At 34.1% G+C, this 12,939-nt stretch overlaps 1 protein-coding gene across 32 annotated transcripts in view; it reads left to right on the top strand.

Annotated features, from left to right (window-relative positions):
* SOX6 (SRY-box transcription factor 6) overlaps positions 1-12,939 on the top strand; it is a 719,303-nt gene that overhangs the window by 410,386 nt on the left and 295,978 nt on the right. For all 32 annotated transcript variants that reach the window (XM_070384013.1, XM_070383997.1, XM_070384007.1 and 29 more), the window contains one exon: positions 5,703-5,792. In XM_070384013.1, coding sequence (XP_070240114.1) covers positions 5,703-5,792 — 90 coding nt within the window. The remainder of the gene's footprint in view (positions 1-5,702; positions 5,793-12,939) is intronic.

Here is a 12,939-nt window from a genome sequence, read left to right as displayed (position 1 = left end):
GTTAATTGTTTGAAAGTTTTGGTCTGTTTGGGGAAGTGAGCTTGCTTTTTCATTGCTAGGCATAAATGCCATTTCTCATCTTTTGGGGGATGGGGGGGAGGCTATGGAGGAGTAAAATGAAAAATTAGGACCAGGACAAGATTGGCCACTCCCAGAGGGGAGTGTGGAGCAAAAGGGGAGCTGGCACGAGATTATCCAAAACAGTTGGTGCATTCCTTAATGATCAAGTGCTTGAGAAGTCCAGCTCTTCCTGGCAGAGCATCTGTGTTGATGTTTATACCATTGCCCTGCTGTATGGGAAAGGCATGCTTTCTCTCGCTGCTTGGCTAAAAATAGGATGGAATATAGCATTGTATGAGATATTTTAAGATAGCAAAAACATTTAAGAGGTTAAAGATTTGACTTTTGGATCAAAAAAGATCAGTGATATAACTCGTGGTGTTCCTTGAAGACTGAATTTTATCTGCAGTTTGTCAGTGATTCGAACTCTTGGTTAGGCGAGTTATTCTAGGTTCGTTTGGTGCAGTCTGAGAAGCCCACTCTACTGTCTTTTCTGTCAGCTTCCCAGCATGAAGAGCAAGATTGAGAACAGCCTCTATTTATACTCCCTTGATCGTATTTGGAAAATCAGTTGTTTCACTGGAGAGGGAGAGAGAGAGAAGGAGAGCACGCGCAGTCGTCAGGGAGTGTGCTCTGTACGTTACAGTGACTTCAAAATAAAACTGGCGCATTTTAGTGTCTAATTATTTTAGTGAGCTTGGAGGGTTTTAATTAAAATTTAAGAGTGCTCTTCAAGCTCTCCAAGCTCCAATTTTATCCCACTGTATTGTGGAGCACTTGTCACTGTGGAAAAATGTACAGTAACTGCCATGTGCATCTCTGTTTCCTAATGAAAAATATGAGATTGATGATCAGCAGGGATATAAATATATATTATCAAAATTAGCTGTAAACCAAGGTCAAGGATACTTTTGATAAGTTATCACTGTTCTTTGGATACATAGAAAATTTATTGCCCTTGAAATTTATGATTCCTGTGGTAAAAATAAAAGGGATTGCTTTAAACAAAGTTTAAAAAGCAGTAGGAAATATGCGTACAGGAGGGCAGGCATTATTGTTTCTCACTAAAGTTTTTAAAGTTATTTTCTATATCATATTTCTAATATTTTAACATTTCTAACTTTAAGTATCACTTTGAGGTAAAAGGAATAATGATAAGTGTTTACTCACAGGTAAATTGTTTTAAAGTACAATAAAAAAATTTTCCCATTATCCTTTCCTGTTCCCTGTGATTTCGTTTTAGTGATTATTTCTTTTATTTACTCTCTTAGACTCTTTACTTTGCTTAGAGTACAAGTTAATAATACTACTGCAACTTTGTTTAATTCGGAATAATTTAAAATTGTTCCTAAAACATCATCATTTAGATTAGGAAATAAATATCTTACTTCAAATTTCTCTTGTGCGGTGAAATTAATTATTAGCATGATAAAACATTCCTGACTTACCTGGTTTGACACCTGGGTACTTAAGCAGAAACATTGCTTTGCAATCCATTATGCTGTATATTTATAACATGCTAGTTCTGACTTATATCTTTCTTGTTTCCTTAGAAAAAGTTTATTGAAATAGAAAAACTTAGATTTGCAAAGGAAAAGGGAAAACATAGCTATGCAGCTGAGAATTAATTTATACCATATCAAATCCCTTTACATCCTTGGTTAAAAATAAACAAGAACTGAAGTTCAACTCTTAACTTTTGATAGTGGTGTTTTTCTCACGTTATTTACAAAAATTGGGCAAGATAAATATAATAAACTCTTGCATTTCATTAGTTATGTATTGTTTTATGGACACTAATTCTTTCATAGTAATAGGAATTAATTTTGGCATTTTCACTTTTATGCTGAAGTGTTAGGTTTACATTCATTTTTAATATGTACGTATGATGGTGACACATACTATAATATTGTGATACTATAATGTTGTAGTTTTTTAACCTTAATTTCCAAAAGGTATTTTAATTAGCTGAATTAGTCTTCTTCTAATTAGCTGAAGACAACTCAGTCAAAATACTAAAATTTGAGTAGTCAAACTCAGATAGTGAAATACACTGTATATTTTTTCATTGTTTTGAGGACTATGGCACTACCATAACTGTATTAGATGTTTACCAGTCAATCATGGAAAACATATTTTCCTGTGCAGTGGTCCAAGAATTCTGGGTGATGTTTAGTTCTTTTTTTCCATTTGGAATCCTGCATGAGTACTGAATTCAAACATGGGCTTAATCTTTCCCTGTACATAATGCAAACTGGACTTCTTTACTTATTTTGACCTCTTTGATTTTTTGCATTTGTGCATGGTCAGAAAGGGGCAAAGTCTGATCTGATGAACTGCCTCTGTAAAGCTAGAGTCCTAGTAATATAGTTGAAGTATGTGGCACAAGGAGGATGAATACTTGATTTTTTATTTTTGTCCTTACCTGGATATTATTTTGAATGTTAAATTTGAAAATATAGATTTCATTTAGTTTTATCTATTATATATGTCCTCGTTTCAAGTCAGAAACATCTTGGTAGAGGCAGTAGTATCCTCTGCCTATGTAGCTTTTAATAACAACCTGCATCTTCTGGACTTTCTTCCCTCACCTTACTTGTTTTATATTACATTATGGAGTGTGCTGAGTACTTATTGTGTATGTATGTCCTTAGAGGGCTGGCAAATAGATTTTAGGTGAGAAACCTGTTTTTCAAGAGATTTTCTCACAGTTTTGAATGTTGATAAAGTGGTATGTCGTGACTCTTATTGCCCTGTGGATAAAGACAATCAGTGATCGTTACTGAATATTTTCATGAGCTATAGACATGCAAAGATTGCTTTATTTTTTTCTTTTCAGTTTCTTCTACTGAAATGAGAATTTGTATAGCTAGATTAACTCAGCATTATGGTGAGGATTAATTTTCTAATAGAAATGTGAAATGTTTTGAATTTATTAACCATTTAATTAATGACTAGCTCTTATATAAAGCTGTGTCTTCAAACATATTTGATAAATATTTGAAATATATGTTCATGTTGTCCATATAATTCTGTTTTCTCCTATGAAATTTTAGCATTCTTTTCCTGGAGCTCTGAAAGATTTCAGGTCTATTAATAGAAATGAGAGACATATTTTAGCTGTTTTACATTTAGTGTATATCTAATCCTGGTTCGTGAACTTGCTCTGAATTTTCGATCATTACTAGTAAATTGGGATTTTGTCTTGATCATTATAATATGTTAACTCTACTCAAATTTTAACCACACAAGTTATGCTTTAGCATTTATGTCAGTGATTACCAGTTTAGTATGATGTTGTAATATATATGAAAAAGTTTTTTTAAAAAGTAACAAAACTGAGTAGGAGAGGAAGTTGAAGACATTTTGTTGATTATTCTTACATATGACCTAATGTTATATCCAGAAATTTAAACCTGACTTGAGAAAAAGTAATCTCTGATAGAAAAAAGCAGAGACATTACTTTGCCAACAAAGGTCCATCCAGTCAAGGCTATGGTTTTTCCTGTGGTCATGTATGGATGTGAGAGTTGGACTGTGAAGAAAGCTGAGTGCCAAAGAATTGATGCTTTTGAACTGTCGTGTTGGAGAAGACCCTTGAAAGTCCCTTGGACTGCAAGGGGATCCAACCAGTCTGTTCTAAAGGAAATCAGTCCTGGGTGTTCATTGGAAGGACTGGTGCTAAAGCTGAAACTCCAATACTTTGGCCACCTCATGTGAAGAGTTGACTCATTGGAAAAGACCCTGCTGCTGGGAGGGATTGGTGGCAGGAGGAGAAGGGGACAACAGAGGATGAGATGGATGGATGGCATCACCGACTTGATGGACATGAGTTTGAGTGAACTCCGGGAGTTGGTGATGGACACGGAGGCCTGGCGTGCTGTGATTCATGGGGTCGCAAAGAGTCGGACATGACCGAGCGACTGAACTGAACTGAATCTCTGAGAGGCATGACTTTGAAGAATTCCTTCTTGACCCTCACACCTAACATTATCTTTTCTATGACTTTTGCCTAGATACAAAATATGTACAGAACAAAGTATATACCTTGTTTCTGAATTAAAATCCAAGAGACTATTTTGAAAATTAAATGCAAACTGAACGTATGCATATGCATAGAGACCCTCTTGGCAGATCACTTAGAATTCAATTTTTAATCAAAGTGGTAGATCATTTGTTTAAAAGAAAATAATTAATAGGAAAGCCTGGAAGAAAAGGAGGAAAGGAAAGAAGGGAAGAAGTAAGGGGAGGAGCAAGGAGCTTTCACTTAATAGAATCAAGCTGACTTCTTTTTAGAAAGAACTTTGGCTCCTGTGATAGCTAGTTCTTCATCAGCCGTTTACCAACACACTGATCTGGATTCCATCCATTTCTTGATTGACTGATCATTTCATGGACAAATGTTAATTGTTTTCACCAATATGTTCTAACCATGCAGTGGTTTTCTCATCTCTTACCCAGGGGCTCACTGTCTTTGCCTAAGCTTATCAAGTTTCTGAAACCCTTTAGATCCATCTTAACCTTACTGTCATTCTGAAAAATTCAAGGAGGACTTAGAAGTTGGAGAAAAAATGAAAGGGAAAATGCTAAAGAGATAGGTACTGATATGGGAGAGAAAAAACATTTGGAGTTGAAATAAGTTTTTAAATATAATTTTAAAAAGAGGTTATCAGAATTTTGACACTTGGAATGTTAAAGTATAATGGGAGTATGCTTTGCACTAAGGATTGAGTATTTAAATCTGCTCTCCCTTTTGGAAACGTGGCCTGTTTATTAAAATTTGAGACTTATAAGATGCATGTAAGTAGTTATAAGCAGTAGCTCTAGTTTCAAATCTACCTGATCAGAGAAAAAATAACTCATTGATAAAAATTTGATAATTATTAGAACACTCTAAAATGTAAACTTCTGTAAGCTTTATGAATCTTATAGAAACAAGTGTAATAACTTCCAAAATCTAGTATGCTGTTTAGAAATGCAGTAGGTCAAATAGCGTTTAAATAAGGATCTTCTTGAAAAGATCACGCATCTCTATTTATATAAAGGTTTTAACTGTTTCTATTACTGGGAGACAGAGAATATCTTGTTTATTTTCTTTGTATTTTACTGTAAATGAATATTTTACAAAAGTTGCCATCTATGTATTTCTTAAGGAACAAGGAGTTACAGGTTGATTCTTCTCTTCTCACTTGAAAATTTGTCATTCTTCCTTGAACAGCACACAAATTTTGCTTGGACTTAAAAAAAAGTCACCTGAATTAAAAGGAATAATATCTAAACCTAAGCTTGTAGAAAAAAGCTCCTTGTTCTGTCCTATTAGTCTAAAGAAATGATAAATGCTGGCTGAATATTAATTAGCCAAAATTATAATACCAAGATAAGATTATTGAGCATTGTCTTTTTTTCTCCTGGGAATATTGTAAATAATTTTCCAGCAAAAAAAAATTTAGTTGTGGTATTTTATAATAGATAGAATAATATACTTGTCTATATCCTTGGTTAAAGCGGCAAAAAAATCTTTGATCATTTTTGAATGATAGAATTTCTCCATTAACTCCATAGACTTCTATATTTGTAATATTTTAATACTTATCTAAAACATGTATAATATTTTTAATACTACTACTTTTTTATTTAAATAGATTCCTCCTGCATGGAAAAACTACTTTCAAAAGATTGGAAGGAAAAAATGGAAAGATTAAATACCAGTGAACTTCTTGGAGAAATTAAAGGTACAGTATACAAAATATCAAACATATCAATGTAGAAATGTTATTTTGCACCACAACACATCTGCTTATCTTCTGTACCCCAACATTAAATTCTTACTTCTAATATTTATATTTAAGAGGGTAAATATACAATGTGTTCCTGAACTTTTATTCTTTTGTAATGTTTATAGAATGAAATTTTTCCCTTTTTACAGTCTATAAACATATAACTTACAGGACACACTACTTCATTAGTCTCCTCCTTGGCACAGAAGGAAAACAGTAGCTTTAGCTGTGCAGTGCTTAGTCACTCAGTTGTGTCTGACCCTTTGCCTGCCAGGCTCTTCTGTTCATTGGGGTTCTCCAGGCAAGAATATTGGAGTGGGTTGTCATACCCTCCTCCAGGAATCTTCCCGACCCAGGGATTGAACCAGGGTCTCTTGCATTGCAGGCAGATTCTTTACCAGCTGAGCTACCAGGGAAGCCCATAGTTTCATTTGCTGAACAAAAAAGTATGAAAACAATGTTATGTCAAAAATGAACAAATTAAATAAAGATAATTTTAGTCCTTCCTTTTGAAATTATAGTAGCTTAATTGATGAATCCAAATCACTAATTTGAATTTTTTTCTGGTCAAAAATGATCAGGGGGTAGTAACTATAACAAAGGAGTTTATAGAATGTGCTATTTATATTTATGACTGGATTCTGAGGCCTGGTTCCCTGTTCAAATTCTGGCTCTGTCAACTTACTAGATGAGTGACTTGGGGCATGTCACTGAAGGTTTCAATGTTTTGAATTCCTTGTATCTAAAATGAGGATAATAAAAGTACTTGGGCTTCCCAAGTGGTGCAGTGGTAAAGAATACGCCTGCCAATGCAGGAGATGCTGGAGATGCAGGTTCAACCCTTGGATCAGGAAGATCCCCTGGTGGAGAATATGATAACCTACTCCATTGTTCTTGCTTGGAAAATTCTATGGACAGAGGAGCCTGGCGGTCTACAATCCACGGGGTCACAAAGAGTCGGACACGACTGAGCACACACAACAAAAGTACCTACCAAGGCTCATTAAGAGAATTAGTATGTGTAAAGCTTTTAAACGGCTTGCACTTAAGGAAACCCTCATGAGGGAAAGTTGTGCTTGTTATTAACTGCCCATAGGATCTTAGGTTAATTAATCTCAAATAGATTTCACAGAACTTAACATTTCATGATCTCTGACCTGGCTGAGGATGAGCATCCTTATTTTAAAGATAATTGATTGGCATTATTATTTTGAAACAAATTAAGAGGTGGGCAGTCCCAATCCATTACAAAATTAACCTGCCCTATCAGTTAAGCAGTTATACTTTTTGCCCAGCTCCCTCTTGTTGATTCTTTTATGGAGAGGAAGTACTGTATGAAGTACTGAAGTAGCTTTTGTTATTGTGGATAGAATCTGTTGTCATTAATTACTTTTCTCAGTCATCCCTTACAGATAGTCATTGCTCTATCTATCACTCTGTCACTTAAACTGACAATTTGAGAACTCAATTACATTAGTTTTCTGAATTTATCAAATGACTTCAGGTGAATTTTCCCATGGATAATGTCTCATTTAAGATGAACATTTGGTGATAACTATCTGATGAAAATTTTATTTTGAATTTATTACAGAATATTGCCTAGTATTCAGACATGTTATATTCAACTCAAATGAAGAGAAAGAGTAGTCATATCTTTTCCAAGGAATAATTAATAACATTCTATTAACTAATGCAGTATCAAAATCAAGTGGAAAGTGGGTAGTATTTTTGAATTTCACTGCTTCTGTTTTGAACTCATAAAGGCTATTTGCTATTTTGGAAAAGAAAAAGAAACTCAATTTATAACTGACGTGTAGAACCTCATTAGTGACATATTCTTTATCCAGCTGCAATAACATGGTGTGTGCTACTTTGCACGTCATTCTCTGTTTTCTTCCCTTTCCAAAGTCATTGGTTTTATGACAGTGAGTACAGAAATGGTTTATGCAAAGGCAAGCTTTTGCCAGTGTGAATGATGGGGGTCTTGTTTTCTCTCAGTAACGTGGAAGCTAACATTTTATTATGTTATGATTCAGCATCAAGTTTTTATGATTTGGGTTATCTTTCCAATCCCACTTTCTATATTTCTTTATTTTTGATTCAAAAATGCAAAACTGTACTAGCTTTATGTAGTCAAAATCTCAAAAGTGAAACATGCAAACTCAGGCTTTTCAAATTCTTTAACTTTTTGTTTTTCTGGATTCTGTTTGTAAAATGTGAACTTTTGTTTGTGTGCTGCTGTTTTTATGGGCATAGAAGATAAGATTCTTACCAAATTTTTCATTTTGATTTACTCTACATCAGTGTCTGTTTTTACATCTTTATATTTTGTCAGCATAATCGTATGAAAAGATTCCAAAAATATGATAAAAAAAACAAAAAAATTTAGTTCAAATAGCATTCAAGTAGTTTGATTGAGCCACTACTAAAACTCAACACACACTTTTATTGTAGGTGAGATCAAGTCAGTTATTAGTCACCAAAATTGGTTCTAATTATTCAGAAAATTTAGGGTGATTTAAATACTATCTCCAAGAAAAACACACCTGGGGCATTTCGTGGTGTTTCAATGGTTAGCCCTCCATTCCTCTACTGCGAGGGTGTCGAGTTCTATCCCTGTTTGGGGAACTAAGGTCCTGCCTGCTATGCAGTGTGGCCACAAAATAATTTTTTTAAAAAAGGGAAAAGAAATGAAAACCATACTACTATGGTTTAGTGTATCTTAGCAATGTATATTTATATATTTCATTATTTTCCCCTCATTATAAAATTCATATGTATTATAAAAAGAATATAAACACACCTAAAGGAAAATATAATTGTCCTTTAATTCTACCTATATTATAGTGTATATCCTTTCCATTTTAATGTGTGCATATGCCTTAGAATTATTTTCCCTTAAAATTCGAATCATCCTTTTACAATTTTTTGTAATTTACTTTTCCCACTTAATGATATATTATGAATTTCCCTATAATTAGGTTGTCTTCTAAAATATTACTTTTATTTGCAGCAAATATGATATAAAGTGAGGTTCTTATAATTTGACTGAGACTGTTATTCAATATTTAAGGTTTTATTATTTGTCATTATAAAGAAAACCTTGAATATGGCTAACTTTTTAGTATTTTCAGTGTTATTTAGTAATTATTTTCTTAGGATATAGATATATTCTGAAAAAGTGAAATTACTGAGTTGAAGGATGTGTTCTTTTTGGAAAGACTTTTTGTTCATATTGCCACGTAGCCCTTCAGATAGAATATGGGGTTCTGTGCTCTCACTAGCAAGTATTTCCTTGCCATCTATGATTATTTTAAACATTCTTTGCCAGTTTGATAGGGGAATATAACATTGTTGCTGATATATTTTGAACTCATTTGATATTGACTGATAATGAGAAGTTTTACATAAATTCATTTGGATTAAATATCTCTTCCTTTGTATATTGTCTGTTTATGTTGTTAGCCCATTTTTCCTGTAAAGGATTTGTTTAGTTCTTATGGTTTCATAAGACTCTTTAGTGGTACTGGCCTTTCTTTGTCATATTTGTGTATTTTGTAATTTTCTTTACTGTATGGTTTTGTCGTCAAATCTTTTCCTCCCTGTTTTAATGCTCTTTTTTACTTTTTCTTTTTTTTTTTTTTTTTCTGTTTGGGGTTTGTTTAGAAAGGTTTCTCCCAATCTAAAATTATATTCTACTGTATTTTCTTCCAATTCTTTGACTATATTTTTATACACTTAACCCTTTCATTCCTCTTGGATATATTTTGATGGATAATGTAAAATTTTTTTTCTTAAGCAGTTAACCAAATATCTCTGTATCATTTATTAAATAACCCATGTTATCCCATCTGACTTGAAATAACCTCTTTTATTATATATGGATTGCATATTTGCAGCCACTCTCATTTTTTAGCTCTTTTCCATTTATCTTTCTATCTAAACTTCTAAAGTGCTAGGCTGTGTTAATCACTGTAGCTTTATAGTATTTTTGAACAGTATTGCAAGACCTCATTCAAAATTTTTCTTAAGGTGCTTGTATACTTCTGTAAAATTTACCTTAGATTTAGAAGTTGTTAACTAAAATTGCAAAGTGATTTTTTAAAAGATTATAAAACTATAGGGTAGCTAAAATCTTTTTAATGTTGAATCTTTCCATTCCAAATAACTTATTCAATCAATTCTTTTATGTTTCTGAACAATGTTTTGTTTCTTACATATAGATTCAGCACATTTCTTTTAATATTTCCTCTATAATATTTAATTTTTTATTTGTGAATGTTATATTTTTCATACTACTCTCTTTTTGTTACTATATTTAGGGATGATATTGCATTTTGCTGGCTCATTTTATAACTTCCCTTTTTGTCAAGCTTGTTAGGTCTAGTCATATTTCAGCTGATGTGTTTTCTCCTCTTTTGGGGCAGTTATTTGTTCCTTTTTTTCACCACTTCTTTTAATACACTGCCTAGAATGTCAAGAATAATATTGGGGAAAACAGGTAATAGCAAGTATTTTATGTAGTTTTTAGTTTATGGAATTGTGTTTGTTTAGTATTTCACCATTAAATATTATATTGACTATTGATTTAAGATATTTTTAATCGTTAAAAATATTCTAGTTATATTTTATTAGGAGTTTCTATGATAAATTGTATTTTAGTTAATGGTATATCTTATTGGTTTTTGTTTCTCAAATTAAATAATGAAATAAACACATTAGTCATGGTATAGTCTTGTTTTAATGTACTTCATACTTTTATTTGCTTATATTGCAGTTGTTATTTTTGCATCTGTATTTGTAAATGAGATTAGTTTGTGTTTTTCTTTATTTTTGCCATCTTTGTTAATATTTAGTACCAGAGTTGTGAAATTGAAAAGCATATCCTTCTTTTTTATGGAAGATGGCTATGTAAAACTATTCAATAGATAACATCTTAGTGAGAATCTGTTTTTATATTCTTTGTGTGTCCTTTACCCTAAAGTGTTGTAGGCAGCATATTATAGGCTCTTTTCTTTTTTTTTAGAATCTTATCTACCATGCTATACCTTTTGATTGGAGAATTTAGTGCAATGACATTTAAGGTAATTATTGATTTGTTTTGTTCAGTCACTAAGTCATGTCTGACTTTCTACCACCCCATGGACTGCAGCATGCTAAGTTCTTCTGTCCTTCACTATATCCGAGTTTGCTCAAATTCATGTCCATTGAGTCAGTGATGTTATCTAACCATCTCATTCTCTGCTGCCTTCTCCTTTTGCTTTCAATCTTTTCCAGCATAGGGTCTTTTCCAATGAGTAGGCTCTTTGCATCAGGTCCTGAATATTCACTGGAAGGACTGATGTTGAAGCTGAAACTCTAATACTTTGGCCACCTGATGCAAAGAGCTGACTCATTGGAAAAGACCTTGATGCTGGGAAAGATTGAAGGTGGGAGGAGAAGGGGACAACAGAGGATGAGATGGTTGGATGGCATCATCAACTCAATGGAATGAGTTTGAGTAAACTCTGGGAGTTGGTGATGGGCAGGGAGGCCTGGTGTGCTGCAGTCGATGGGGTCGCAGAGTTGAACATGACTGAGCGACTGAACTGAACTTGCATCAGGTGGACAAAGTATTGGAGCTTCAGCATCAGTCCTTCCAATGAATATTCAGCGTTGATTTCCTTTAGAATTGACTGGTTTGATCTCTTTGCAAACCAAGAGACTCTCAAGAGTCTTCTTCAGCACAATTTGAAAGTATCAATTCTTTGGTGCTCAGCATTCTTTATGGTCCAACTCTCACATCTGAACCTGACTACTTGAAAACCCATAGCTTTGACGATACAGACTTTTGTTGGCAAAGATCTGCTTTTTAATATGCTGTCTAGGTTTGTCATGGCTTTTTTCCCAAAGAGTAAGTGTCGTTTAATTCTGGGCTGCAGTTACCATCCACAGTGATTCTGGAGCCCAAGAAGATAAAATCTGTCACTGTTTCCACTTTTTCTCCATCTGTTTGCCATGAGGTGATGGAACCAGATGCCATGATCTTAGTTTTCTTGAATGTTGGAGATTTTAGCCAACTTTTTCATTCCCCTCTTTAACTTTCATCAAGAGGCTCTTTAGTTCCGCTTTGCTTTCTGCTGTTAGAATGGTATCATCTTCATATTTGAGATTGTTGATATTTCTCCCAGAAATCTTGATTCCAGCTTGAGTCATTCCACCTGGCATTTCATACGATGTACTCTGCATCAGTTCAGTCGCTCCGTGACTCTTTGCGAGTCCATGGACTGCAGCATGCCAGGCTTCCCTGTCCTTCACTCTCTCCCGTGGTTGCTCAAACTCATGTCCATTGAGTCCATTATGCCATCCAACCATCTCATCCTCTGTCACCCGCTTCTCCTCCTCCCCTCAACCTTTCCTGGCATCAGAGTCTTTTCCAGTGAATCAGCTCTTTGCATCATGTAGCCAAAGTATTGGAGTTTCAGCTTCAGCATCAGTCCTTACACTGAATATTCAGGGTTGATTTCCTTTCAGATTGACTGGTTTGATCTTGTTGCAGTCAAAAGGACTCTAAAGAGTCTTCTCCAGCACCAAAGTTTGAAAGCATCAAATCTTTGGCACTCGGACTCCATGATCCAGCTCTCACATCCATACATGACTACTGAAAAAACCATAGCTTTGACTAAACAGACGTTTGTTGGCAAAGTGATGTCTCTCTTTTTTAATATTTTGCCTAAGTTTGTTATAGCTTTTCTTCCAAGGAGCAAGCATCTTTTAATTTCATGGCTACATTCATTGATTCTAACCTTTGCTTTTTGACCTGCATACATGTTTCTCAGGAGACCAGTAAGGTGGTCTGGTATTCCTATCTCTTTAAGAATTTTCCATGGTTTGTTGTGATCCACAGTCAAAGGCTTTAGGTAGTCAGTGAAGCAGAAGTAGATACTTTTTCTGGAATCCCCTTGCTTTTCCTATGATCCTGTATATGTTGGCAATTTGATCTCTGGTTCTTTTCTAAATCCAACTTGTACATTTAAAAGTTCTTGATTCATGTACTGTTGAAGCCTAGCTTGAAAGATTTGGGGCATTCCCTTCCTAGCAGGTAAAATGAGTGCAATTATAT

The sequence above is a fragment of the Bos mutus genome, chromosome 15 (assembly GCF_027580195.1).
Source record: "Bos mutus isolate GX-2022 chromosome 15, NWIPB_WYAK_1.1, whole genome shotgun sequence".
Lineage (NCBI taxonomy): Eukaryota > Metazoa > Chordata > Mammalia > Artiodactyla > Bovidae > Bos > Bos mutus.
This window is presented reverse-complemented; position numbering and strand designations above follow the sequence as displayed.